Here is a 14,280-nt window from a genome sequence, read left to right on the forward strand (position 1 = left end):
GCACTTAGAATTTCACACAAGTCTTCTAGTGTTGTTTTTTCTCAGTGCCAGGCACGTAGCTCCAAGCAAAAGAGTGTGTATGTGTACATAAATAAGAATATTGATCTTTATTTATCCTCTGGATGCAAGTTTAATAATGGGTCATTTGGGAGTAAATAGACATCAATCCCCAGCTTTGATAAATTCCATTGCGTGTCAAAATGGCTACTACTTTAAACGCAAGGATAAAATAAAAAAATAAAACATTGGCAGCACATTGTAGTACGTACTTGTATTTAGAAATATGTCCAGCGGGGGGCAGTACATTTTAAGATGGCCTCCACTGTAAAGTAGCAGGATTGTCAATTTGAGGCACAAAAGAATAAAAACAAACCTGCACAACTTGACGAGATCCACACCTGTCTTATCCCACATCTTCCGGGTATATTTAACAGGTATATTTCTGCGCATCTCGAACTCCAAAGAGTTATCAATTAAACAACTACTACTTTGTCTTCATTTGTTCTCACGGCTGCAAGAAATGATTCCACAGTGCAAAGAAATTGATGGGGAAATATATTTTATTGAATATTTTGCAAAAAAAACTGAACAAAGAAAATATTACACTTCATCATTGAAAACATGTATTTTGTACTAGGGCAAAACAAGAAATTCAGAAATTACAGGGAGCCTTCATTTAAGTAGATTTGCAACACAATAAATGTTCAGGAGTTAAATTCGGACCCTTATAAGATTTTTACGGTCACTGTACACCATCCAGTTTGAGGGTCCAGGCTTGTCCAGGAGTGTAGGGGAGCTCAGGTAAAACAATACCAAGGCCGGCATTTGGCTTGATTGGAGACCAATCTAAAGCCTTTGGGTCTCCCAACAATGTCACCTTTAGGGTCATTTGGAAATTTTAATAAGGATAATTTGGTTAGCATCCTCTCAGTCAAGTCAAACTCCAATGCATTTTCTATTTCAATTGGAGGAGTCTAACATATTTTGGAAAATAATATTTGAATTCAAAAATGTTGAATAATCTCTTTACCGTGGTGTTTGCAGATGTTTTAGGCTCCAAAAGTTGCACAATGGACTTGGAGGGTTTAGTTGTCATGATGGCATAAATTGGATTGGATAACTTTATTCATCCTGTACAGACGCTCCCCTACTTACGAACATTCAACTTACGAACAACGGTACATACGAACATGTCTGCAAATTGCGTTTAAGTCGAAAAATGTTCGTAAGTCCAATTTTGTATTTTTTCCGAGTTGTAGTGTATTGATAATGATGGTTGCCTCGGGTTATGGAAGTGTGTTTAACCACGCCACCTGGAGCCGTGGGGTAGCACAGCGTAACCCGGACGTAGTGGTGTTGTGTGTCCGGTTTGTGTGTGTGTGTGTTGTTGGATAGTGGCAATAAAGAGCTACACGTGTTTTACCCTGGCGCCGCCGTCTATTGCTGTTATGGATATATTAACAGTTATATAAACTGCAAAGTTATTACAGTGGCGACGAGGATGGGATCCCTTTCCAGGCGGTAGGGATTAAAAGTTTCGGACGAGGAGATTAAGGCGTTACAAGGAGGTAACGTGACTTTGCAGACTAGCATTAGCACGAGTGCTAAGCTAACGGCGGCGCTGCATCATGGCCAGATTCCTGGGAAATCTCGGCGAATACGAGGCACTTAAAGAAGATTTTGAATCTTATTTGGAACTTTTTGAGCAATGGATGATCATCAACAAAGTGGAGGAAGGTAAAAAAGCCAACGTGTTCCTGTCTATAATAGGTGCAGAGGCCTACGGACTGTTGAAGGGCCTTTGCATACCAGCGAAGCCTAGTAGCCTCTCATATGAGGTGCTAAGTGGAAGATTAGCATCTCATTACAACCCGAAACCGCTGGTGATCGCGGAGCGATTCAAGTTTCAAAAGAGGAATCAGAGAGAGAACGAGTCTGTGTCGGAGTATATCGTGGCGTTGAAGCAGCTATCCAGCCACTGCGAATTTGGTCTCCAGTTGGATGAAGCAATGAGAGACAGATTTGTTTGTGGATTGAGAGTGGAAGCTATTCAGAGAAGATTACTCACGGAGCAAGATCTAACATTTAAAAAAACATGTGAACTGTCGTTGTCCATGGAGATGGCATCAAAGAGTACGTTGGAGTTCGCTAGCAAAATGGAAGAACCTGCCACATTAAATAAGATTGACCAGGAAAAGACAAGCAAAAGTGCGTGGAAATACCAACCAGCCACCAGCGATTGGAAAAGTAAAACCACAAGTGGAAAATTCAGACCACAGAGAAGAGAAAATCATCAACCCTGTTACAGATGTGGACTAAGCAACCACACCGCTCAGGAATGCAGGTATAAAGGAGAGACATGTTACAAGTGTTCAAAAGGAGGACACATAGCAAGGATGTGTAAAACTAAAAATTGGCAAGGACACACACAGTATGTAAAAGGAAATAAAAATGAGACAACAGGAAGTGCAGATGATGAACTGTGGGAGTCATATCGCTTGAATGCCGTGTATCCCACAAATGCTGTCGGGAATTGGAGGAAGGAAATGACAGTACAGGTCATATTAGAAGGAACTCCTCTCGAGATGCAACTGGACACAGGAGCGGCTGTAACACTGGTTTCGGAAATTGTGTATAAGAAGCATCTCTCTCATCTGCCTTTGGAAGTAAGTAAAGTGCAGCTGTCAACTTTTTCCGGAGAGAACATTCCTTGGATGGGACAAGTGACGGCCAAGGTAAAATATGGGACCCAGAGTGGGAAGCTACCATTAGTGATCGTAAAAGGTGACAGACCAGCCCTACTTGGCCGTAACTGGCTCAAAAACTTCAAACTGGACTGGGCACGCATCTTCTCAGTTATACCAGCAAGGGGCGGTAATGATGCAGGTGAGGAGTATGGTGACTCAAAGCCCAAGAAAGTGCGTGCAGTACCCCGTGAGCAAAAGCACAAGCGCTCCAAGGATTCACAGGATGAAAGTGAGGACTCCGAGGAAAAACTCCCCAAAACCAAAAATGATTCAGCAGATGACTTTGGTAGTGATGACCAAGACAACGACTTTGGAGAGGAAGATGAAGACGGAGGAAGTGACTACAGTATAGAGTACAGATCGTCAGCAGAAAATGGCAACGCAGATGCGTTATCTAGACTGCCGGGGAAGGGGAAGGATAACACCGTGGAGGAAAACAGCATCTTCTATTTCTCAGTAGTAGATGAGCTTCCCGTGCAAGCTACAGAGATTGCACAGAGCACTCTCAAGGACCCAGTCCTATGCAAAGTACTGGAGCTGACTCGGTCTGGATGGCCAAGTCAAAACAAGGACGAGAGACTGAAACCATACTTTTCCAGGAAAAATGAACTGTCGGTGGAACAAGGTTGCATATTGTGGGGAATTCGAGTTATCATTCCACCAGCACACAGAGAGCGACTACTGCATGATCTTCACCTAGGACACCCGGGAGGGTGCAGGATGAAGGCCTTGGCCAGGAGCTATTTGTGGTGGCCGCAGTTGGACAGTGACATAGAACATACAGTACAACAATGTGACGCCTGTCAGAGTGTGAGGAAACTACCTGCAACCGCACCTCTACACGTCTGGAAATGGCCGACTAGAGTTTGGCAGAGAATACATATTGACTTTGCAGAGAAAGACCAACACCACTTTTTAGTACTAGTGGACAGTCATTCAAAATGGCTGGAGGTCATCGCCATGGCAACAACCACAGCAGCCAAAATGATTGAGGTGTTGCGGAACATTTTTTCTTCCTACGGGCTTCCTGAGGAGATTGTTTCTGACAACGGACCTCAATTCACTTCGCAGGAGTACAAGACATTCCTGCTGAGCAACGGAATAAAACAAACTTTGGTACCAGCTTACCATCCCGCTTCCAATGGAGCGGCAGAGCGAGCAGTTCAGACAGTGAAAGCATCACTGCTGAAACAAGTACTCGAGGAGAAGAAACAAAAGGTCACAATAACTATGCAGCACAGGCTAGCTAACTTCCTGATAGCACACAGGAGTACACCGCACACTGTTACAGGATGTGCACCAGCGGAACTGTTTTTAAAACGTCAAATCAGGACCAGGTTCAGCTTACTGAAACCAGATCTCGCTCGAGTGGTGGAAGCAAAACAAGAGAAGCAGAAACACTATCATGATAGAACCACCTCCAAGCTGAGACATCTGTCTGAGGATGACTCAGTTCTGATCCGGAATTTCCGTGGAGGGAAGGAGAGGTGGACAAAAGGAACAGTGGAAAAGAGACTCGGACCAGTCACCTACCTGGTGTGGAATGGTGTGAGCCGACGCTCGATCCACATTGATCATCTGCTGTACAACCAACCGTCCAGACCAGAGACATTGGAGCTTCCGGATGAGCAGCTGGACATCACAAACAAGTACCCTGTGGTGGTTCACGCAGATGTGGGGGGGAAAGGCACACCTGGAGCAGTAGGTGGTAGCCCGTACTCACCTGTAGAGACACGTGTAACATCTTCGCCAAGCTCAGTGGCCTGTGACAAGACAGTTACACCTGACAACCGAGCAGTCAGTTCCCCAGAGGTGTGTGAGCGCAGATACCCAGTGAGAGATAGAGCACCTCCGAAGCGACTGAATTTGTGATCGGTCAGTTGTGAGGAACGTCGTTCCTAAAATAAAAGAGTTCCTGTTCATACAAAAATGTGAAAAGAGTTCCTGAGATTGAAGTGTCAAAGACTGGAATATTGGGTCTGGTGGTTGTGTTAGCAGTAATAATTTGGTTACAAGTTGAGAAGTAAAATTATGAAGAGTTAATGAGGCGGGGATGGTTGTTGGAGTTGAGTGCTGGGTCTAAATAGGAGCTTCATAGTTAAAGGGGGGGAGTGTAGTGTATTGATAATGATGGTTGCCTCGGGTTATGGAAGTGTGTTTAACCACGCCACCTGGAGCCGTGGGGTAGCACAGCGTAACCCGGACGTAGTGGTGTTGTGTGTCCGGTTTGTGTGTGTGTGTGTGTTGTTGGATAGTGGCAATAAAGAGCTACACGTGTTTTACCCTGGCTCCGCCGTCTATTGCTGTTATGGATATATTAACAGTTATATAAACTGCAAAGTTATTACACGAGTAGTGCTTCTTTCCGCCGCTAATACGCCTGGCGCTGTGAGGGCTCAGCTCACCCAGCATCTACCTTCTTCGTTGCAATGTGGAAGTGCGTGAACGTATCTCCAGTGGGCAAAGAACCTTTTTCATTTGTATCATTAAATATCTCATGCATCCATTATTGAATATGGTTGGTAAAAAGCGAAATGCTTCTATTGAGGGAGTTGCAAGGAAGAGGCAAGCCATTTCATTTGAAACGAGTGGCAATAATAACGAAGCTTGATGCGCATGAGAGTGGTGAGCGTTTCACGGGCATACAACTTGATCTTTCGACCGTCAGTACCATTTATAAACAGAAAGATCGAGCAGCAGGACCCAAATATTGAACGTTGCACAAAGTTTGCAAATCAATTGAATGATGCCATACAGTGCTACCGCATCATTTATGATGAAAAAAAGAAGAAAACTGTGCAATCGTCGTTAGCTCGCTTCTTTCGGCCAGTTTCTAATACATAAATCTCTCTCTCTCTATACAGTACTGTACATATTCTCTCCATTTTATTAGATGTTTTTTTCAGTACAAACCAATGTGTGTTACTTATACAAGCCTTAAACATACAAATGCACTTATATAAACCTTCAATATACTTATATAGGCCTTAAACATAAATTATAATACAAAATATAGCACTTAATCAACTTACAAACAAATTCAACTTATGAACAATCGCTCGGAACCTAACTCGTTCGTAAGTAGGGGAGCGTCTGTATTCGGGAAATTTCATTGTGACAGTAGCAAGAAAAGGCATAGTTATAAGTTAGACAGTACAGTCGCAAAGGCCGCACAACAACAAAGCAAAAGCAAAAAGTACAAAGCAAATCAAAGTAAATGGAAACTGGAAAATGGAAACAAAAACTGGAATCACACACAGGAAGTCTTCCACAAGATGGGGAACTTCTGCAGACTGTGACCGAGGTAGAGAATATGCAGAGTCACTCTTCCAAGCTTATCCGCACAGTTCCTCAGTAGTCTGGAGCTGAAGACAACAGTAGCAGAGTAGGGCACCTTGACTCCGTTGCTGGTAAGCGCCGACAGCTCTTCCATCTTATCCCACGATGGAATGGTTGGTCAGAAGCGTTGCCTCTTCTCATGTACACACACGATCCGGGGGTGGGGCGAGCGCGCGAATCCCGTTTTGGCGAAACGTCCATTCGGCGAAACGTCCGTTCGGCCAAACGTCCATTCGGCGAACTGTCCGTCGGCGAAACGTCTTTCGGCGAATCGTCCGAGTACCGAAAATACGGTACTTGTATTCATGAATGTCCCTACATACGAAGTATTCAGGTTTCATAAGCCTTTACCTAACCCCAGGAAAATTTTGTCTCTCCATACGAAATAAATTTATGAAACGTGAAATTTGATATGTTTAAAACATCCTGTTGAAGCGTCATGTATTTAATTTTGAAATTGTGGTGATAGAGTTGGTCTCCAATTGGATATCCATGCTGGTCTCTCTTTGCTGTGGAGGGGCTGTCTCACAAAGAAGCCCAACCCAAAAACGGTGGTTACCGGCAGAGCATCGTCCAGGCAAAAGTCCCCTTTGCAGGCACTTTTTCATCTTTTACTGGAACCAGGGCGAAGACACTCCTGCGATGAGTTACTGATTCATGTGCCTTTGAACCTCATTCATCATGGGGTTCCAACATTATTTTCAGTTTTTCTTAATGCAGCTTGATTCTTTCCCTGTCATCATTTTCACCGGTGTTATTCCCAGTGTGAGTGAAAAGAGCTCTGTTATGAAAGTGTTCTAGCTATCATTGTTTAATGGTTTAATAAATCATTTTCTTACTTTTTTCAGTTTTGCACTTTCAAAGAGTTTTGGGGGTAGTAATGGGGATTTTAGAACGTTGGAACGAATGTTAGCTTTTGCATAAAAAATGCATCTCTAGATACAGAACCACTTCTTCGATGAATTAATTTCATAAGTAGCGGTACCAGGGCGGCCCGTCGGCGCGAGTGGTTAGCAAGTCGGCCTCACAGCTCTGGGGTCGTGGGATGAATGTAAAAGGGCAAACTTTGGACCGTACGCTTCATTTACGTCATGGTCAATTGGCCCCTAACCGCTTTCTTTGGCTCGCCTCTTGAAAATCACGGTTTGCCTCCAAACACGTTGACGTTTTAATTACTGACGGGGAGACAGGAAAATTATGAAATAAAAAAAGAAGAAAAAAAAACAAGAATGTGCACATAGACTATGGATGTGTATTTATTTATCAAGAGTAGTGTGTGGTTATGCAATAACTTTTTTGATTCTGTGCAATCCTCCCTTGAAAATCCTTGCCAGCCAGGGGGTCTCTTTATTTATTTTGATACAGGTCGTATGGTAGTAAGAATCAGCACACTCTGCTCATTCAGCTACAGGAGGAAGAACCCGAACTTTATTACTATTACTAAAGGAGAGCCCGAACACCCTGCGTAGGAACCTTGTTTCAGCTGCTTGTATTCAGGACAGGGGTCTTGTTCTTTCAGTCTTGACTCATATCTCATTACCAAATGTAAGTGTTATGTGTAGTTGGGGTTTTGGGATGGTTTGTATGCTTTTGCCTATTGTGTCACTCATGGTTTCCCTTCCCTCGTGAGCAATGTTCCCTCTAATTTTTTGTTTGTCTGGGCAGAAAGAACCTCCCTGAGCACACTGAGTACCAGTGTGAGCAACATCATCATTGCTCGCTATGGGCACACACCAGTATCACACCTGCCATGAGCAGGTGCATGTCTACTACACATAAATGATTTAGTAATAATGAAATGTAATGATTAATATCTATGAATGGGCGGCCCGGCGGATGAGTGGTTCGTGCATCGGCCTCACAGCTCTGGGGTCCTGGGTTCAAATCCAGGTCAGTCCACCTGTGTTGAATTTGCATATTCTCCCTGGGCATGCGTGGGTTTTCTCTGAGTACTTCGTTTTCCTCCCACATCCCAAAAAGATGCATTGTAGGCTGATTGGACACTCTAAAATTGCCCCTAGGTATCGGTGTGCATGGCTGTCCGTCTCCTTGTGCCCTGCGATCGGCTGGCCACCGATACAGGGTGTCTCCCGCCCATGGCCCAAAGTCAGCAGGGATAGGCTCCAGCACCCCCCCGCGAGTGATAAAGTGGATAAAGCGGTTCAGAAAATGAATAAAAATATCTATGAATAAAACATCTTTATAAATGCCATTAGAATATGCACAAATCCACTTAAATTTTACCTTATTTTACACATTTGTCCTTCTCACTTCTCATTCTCGTTCAAATGACTTTTCTTCTGAACGTGTCACTTGAGATAGTCAAGTTCCCATTTATATGCAATATTTTTTCATGATTTTGCTTGGATTTATTTAATAAGAGATAGCACATATTAATGAACATATTTATATTCATGTTAATGAATATATATATATGTAAGATTGTAGCCAAGGGCTCATTTCCATTTACTATAGTCCATTGTGTAGGTTGAAGACAAACGATCACACACTAGACACACACGCACGCACGCACAACCACACACACAGCAGATTTAGACAGTTCTCACCCGATTTCACCCGCTTGTTCTTCTGTTTGCACAGTAAAATAAAAAGGAATGTATTAAGAAATATTAAAATGTAATTAAAAAATAGAAGGGCTGTAAAAAACGAAAATCATAAGAGTGGACAGAGCTACTGCCACTGGCTACCGCGTGAATGGTGCCATCATGGGGAAAATAAAAAAAAAATAAATAAATAAATAATTGTGCGCGGAGAAGACGAGAGTAGTGCGCAATTGCGCACGCGCGCAGCTTAGAGGGAACATTGCTCGTGAGCCCAGGTGTGTGTACTTTGTAATCAACCCCTCTCTGTCTATTTAAACCCTGTGTGTTTGTGAGTCCTTGTCAGATCATCTGCTTTGTTTGCATCATGCCAAGTTACCATGCCATGATCGTCGTTTCCCCATGTCTTCCAGTCAGATGTAGTTTAATTATTTGATTCTAAGTCATTGTTATTTTCTTGATACCCTTGCCACGTTTTATCAAAAGTTTTGTTAGAGCACTCCACATCCTTAATATAAAATATTAATATAAAGCTTTGCTTTAGGACTCAAGTCCTTCACTACAAGGGACCGATACAGATCTTCGTGTAGATCACTTGCTCTATTCTTCTCGCACTTGTGAAGAAGACCATGAAGTACTTTGATTCCTCCACTTGAGGAGGGACTTAGTCCCAGACATGGTATTCTACCTTTTACCAACTGAGGACCATGGTCTCAGATTTGGAAATGTTGATTCTCATCCAAATGAACTGCTTCAGTGAGAGATCAAGATCAGGTCTTGATGAGAATTACATCATCTGCAAAAAGATGAGATGCATCTCTGAATATGAATTATGTCCATTAAAAGTCTGACACAAGGGAGGCTTGTCAGTATAAAACCCTCACTAGATATGAATTTGACGTACAGGTGGCCATGCGGCTCAAATTCTGGCATCTGGTGTCCTAGGACTGAACCGTCCTTTATGTCATGGAATCAGGACTGAATTACTAGAACCATAAAACAGTTGGAAAGTCACTCAACGCTGAGTTCAGAGAGAAGGCAGCTGAGACGCGTCTCATTACCAACAAAGGGCGCAGAAATGAATGGCTGTCAGCACCACATTTAGACGTGATCTACCAATAGTACCTTGGCGATCAACTGGTCAATCACAATCCCCAGCCCTGCTCTAGCCTAACATAGAGGACCTGTAACAGCTGCTCGTTAAGTCAATTCTTTCATCATGGACAGATGAAGAATCTTGCCGCAACTATTCATTTGGGTGCCCTTTGTTGGTAATGAGACGTGTCTCAGCTCACCTCCCTTGATGGTCATCTGGAGCAGGTCTGTGGGAGAGCGGAGGATGCTGACCAGGATGATGTCCATCATGGACAGCACCTCCCACCCCCTGCATGAGTCTGTGGAGTCCCTCCGAAGCTCCTTTAGCAATAGACTGCGGCACCCTCATTGCAGGAAGGAGCGCTTCCGCAGATCCTTCCTCCCATCAGCTGTCAGGCTCTTTAACAAAAAAATGGCTGTGTGTTAAGACCTACCGTATGCATGCATGTACATTTATGTGTATGTATGTATGTATATATGTGCTAAGCAACACACTTATTTAATTATATATTTATTCATGTATTTATTTCTTGACCTACTTATTACCTATCTATTTATGTCTAAAATGCCTTTCCTATTCCTGCATCCTCACCCTCTTGCCACTGGAACAACGAAATTTCCCGAATACGGGATGAATAAAGTTATCCAATCCAATCCAATTCCCTCAAGTCAGGACCCAACATGTAGAATAAGTTTTCAGTTTTATGCTACATAAATGTATACACAAACTCCACAAAACCTCAGGGCTGCTCAGAATTGGGGGTTTTCTCGCTCAAACGCTGCAATGTAGTTTTTATCTAAAATGTCTGTTTGAGCTTTTTAATGCAGCTTTGATGTGGTTTTGTTTTTTGAATGGTCTATTTTATTTGACTGTTTTTGTTTATCATACTGCTAAATTAGCTTGAATTGTGCTATGCATATGAATTGGCCTTGGCTTGCCTTCAAATTTTGAATATTGAGATTGCAGTGTTGAAACTTACTGCGTGCTCAGCACAATTATAGCTCAATTCAAATTTGGATCATGTGACCTGTGCCTACAGATGGTTCCAGGGTTTCAACTGGGAGGGATTGCGGTCCCAGAAGCTCTTGTCTCCTTTGAAGAGAGAGGTGAAATTTTTTGCAAAGTCAAGTCACTGCATAGAAAAAGAACAACAGTCTGAAGCAATTTTCTCCAAACATAGGCCTGGGGCTGGTGATGTACTGAGCTCCAAATTCATACAAGATTTTTTTTAATCCTCCTACTTTTTGATGAGATTCCAAATAGGCCCATTAGAATTAAGGTCAAATTGTGATTTCCGTCAACAGCATCCTGCTCTTGTCATGGCTTTGTTGTCATCATACAGCATTCCCTATATTTCTGTAGAGTAGGCCATCCTGTACTTATGCAGGCTTTAATAATCATTTGTTAAAAGATTGGTTAGTGGTGGCCAAGCATTCATTTTAGCATATTTTGTTGACTATGTCAGCTATTTTATCCACAGATTTTTAGCAGGCTGTCAGCGGTGTTGTAGCCATTTATTGTGTGTCCCTGAAAGACTTAGAAACAAGATGCTCCTCTAGGCTGGAATAGTAATGGCCTTGCAATTAGAGTCCAACTCCAAGCATTCCTGTCGACGCGTGACAACCTCAATACAAGACGTACATGAGAGATGATAAATATGGTTAAGTGAGTCCTTGAATAATAGTTTTCTTGCAACATATATGACACACTACTTTTGATCTGGGCATTCATCTTTAAAAACTGGGGTCATGTTTTTGAACTTGAGAACAAACAATGCCTTATTTTAAATCCTCCAATCTCATTCACTGAACTAATTATGGGGAAGTGATCATGACAAGAGCTATCATAATACTAAATATACTACCTATGTACTCTAACTGGGAGAGCCGCCAACCTGGGAAAAGGTGTAAGTGATCGTGTCAGCTGTCATTTGATGAATCATTTTGTTTCTGCAGCTGAACAGCCCGATGGATCACAGTCACTTCGACATCTTTCCTCCAGACAGAGAAATAACTCCTGATGAGACTTCTGGCTGGGATAAAGACTTCTGATTCTTAATACAAAATGGTTTTGCTAATGGTGGTTTCACTTTCACAATACTTGTATTCTACCTTCCAGGTGCTCAAAGCACAAAACTGTCTCATATAGGTTATGAGTACACAGCATCAGGATCATTAGGGTTCAGTATCTTACTCAGGGATGCTTTTTCATTCTTAAGATGAATGAAAATATCAAAACCACATACAAACACACTACCACCATATCCATCCAACATCCATTATTTAAACCTTTTTTAACCTTCAAGTAACAAGGCATGTTTCATAAGAAAATGCCTTATACCAGGTTAGTTATCCAACCCTTTGTCTATTTGCCCTATTTTTGTTCATACATTTTTCTGATGCTAATCTGTGTGGCAAGTATAACTGAAGCTTGTACGGGGTTACCAATGAAGACATTTATGAGATTTGTTTTACATTATAACTTAATATACTGTATTATTCTGGCAAGTCTAATCATTACATTTTTCTGTTTTGGAAGAAAGCCTGGCACACAAGACCCGGAAGATTTTTTAATGCAAAACTTCATATCATTAACACATACCTGTCAACGTGTACGTTTTTCCCGTATTATATGAATTTTTTTATCATTTCAAATTGTGTACGCTGTATAACAACTTCTGTACGGGATTTTTTTTTTAAGTACGTGGTTTGTAAAACCGCTCTCGTTTTACTCATTTTGGCTCTAATTCGTATCGTCTCGGTCACTGGTAGCAGACGAAAACGTCATCGTCGACTGCGAATATTGTCATGCTTAAGCATTATATGCGCACGCGCATTCCCCTTTCACACGTCCACCTTTTTTTCTTTAAATTTAGCGCGTCAGCAAGCAATGTACCCAGACACTCACGCATACAAAAGGCACACTGACTGATTGGGCACTACGTCAACTTTGGGGAAAATTTTCGATTTTGTACGGTTTATTATCGCTTGCTAACGGGAATTGCAATCATTAATAAGGGGAGCAATTGGCTGAGGGGGAGTGCTGGAGCTAATCCCAGCTGTCAGAGAGAGAGAGAAAGAGAGAGAGAAAGAGAGTGAGAGAGTGTGAGAGAGAGAGCGTGTGAGAGAGTGTGAGAGAGAGTGTTTGAGAGAGAGAGAGAAAGCGAGAGAAAGAGAGAAAGCGAGAGAGAGAGAAAGAAAGAGAGAGAGCGAGAGAGAGTGTGAGAGAGAGAGTGTGTGTGTGTGTGTGTGTGTGTGAGAGAGAGACAGAGAGAGAGTGAGAGAGAGAGCGAAAGAGAGAGAGAGAGAGAGCGAGAGAGAGAGAGAGAAAGAGTGTTAGAGAGAGTGTGTGAGAGAGAGAGTGTGTGAGAGAGAGAGAGCGCGTGAGAGAGTAAAAATGTATTATCATGAGTACAATTAGAAGAATGCCGGTGAGTTTTTGTAGACAGACAGATATACAAGCCTCAATTTATTTTTTATTTATTGTGAAACACAAGATCAAGGTCACAAAACTGGCTATATAATCCATGTCTGGTCAGCAATCTTTTGGAAAGATGTGGTTAATGTTCCTTCACTAAGCAGCAAAGCATGGAGCATTTTATTGCTCACCTGTAGAGCTGAGGACAGGATGTTTTAGTGGGGTTTTGGCTAATACCAGTTTGCTCTTGTTCTTTATACTCTTTCTTTTCACCAGTTGCTTGACTGTGTCCCATGTGTCATAATCATCCATCTGATAGCGAAGAGAAAAACCATTCATGACAAAACTCCAAGATGAAGCACCCCATGCTTCAAACGAGTTTTGGGTAAATTTGATCTACAGTTCAATCAATATATTTAAACCCATTTATATTATTTTAATTCAACTGAAAACAATATTTATACTGTTCTTGAAGAGAGATAAAACCTATGACATTCACAATTTTTTGTATCGACTTTTTTGTGAGGATTTACTTGAGTGAATGCCTCTCACCTTCCAATCTCTGACCAGAGCAAAAACATATTCTATTTCAACTGTTAGACTATGACACAACTTTTGAAATCCAACCCTTCCAAACAATAACATTTTAAACATATATTACATGATACCCAGTGGCGGGCCGTCAGGGCCTTCACTGCTGGCCTAAGAAATATCTGAATCATATATTATATTTTGTCCATCACACTTATATCACACTTTATACTTATTAAATAATTCCAAATGGTCTGTTAGCTTCCTTTCATTGCTTTTCCCCCTAGTTTCACTACTTTCAGATGTGTATTTTCATATTGAAGCATTTAACCAATCGCATTTCAGCCATTATTTGTTGCCAGGGTCAGAAATCTGCCTCAAGGCCTTCACAATCAGTTCTGTGGGCTCTGCTGCATTAAACAAGTGTCGCTGAGACTGTTGCTTTAACCAATCAGATTTCGAGTTGGCAACACCACAATGCATTGTCGCAGACGTAGGGATACGTGATCGCTTTCACCAACTATGATTGGCTAGTGATTAGCCATAGCTACCAAACTGTATCTGTAGCTAGCTGCACAAGCAAGTATAT

At 42.1% G+C, this 14,280-nt stretch overlaps 1 protein-coding gene across 2 annotated transcripts in view; it reads left to right on the top strand.

Moving 5' to 3' along the window:
• The window catches only part of prkg2l (protein kinase cGMP-dependent 2, like), a 69,912-nt gene extending 56,141 nt beyond the window's left edge, over nucleotides 1-13,771 (top strand). The window contains exons 20-21 of one of the 2 annotated variants that reach the window (XM_077613105.1): nucleotides 10,783-10,849; nucleotides 11,699-13,771. In XM_077613105.1, coding sequence (XP_077469231.1) covers nucleotides 10,783-10,849; nucleotides 11,699-11,794 — 163 coding nt within the window. In that variant the 3' untranslated portion in view covers nucleotides 11,795-13,771. Of the gene's footprint in view, nucleotides 1-10,782; nucleotides 11,383-11,698 lie in introns of those variants that run through there. The other variant, XM_077613104.1, reaches the window with a different exon arrangement.
• The last annotated feature ends 509 nt before the right edge of the window (nucleotides 13,772-14,280 follow it).

The sequence above is a fragment of the Stigmatopora argus genome, chromosome 11 (assembly GCF_051989625.1).
Source record: "Stigmatopora argus isolate UIUO_Sarg chromosome 11, RoL_Sarg_1.0, whole genome shotgun sequence".
NCBI lineage: Eukaryota > Metazoa > Chordata > Actinopteri > Syngnathiformes > Syngnathidae > Stigmatopora > Stigmatopora argus.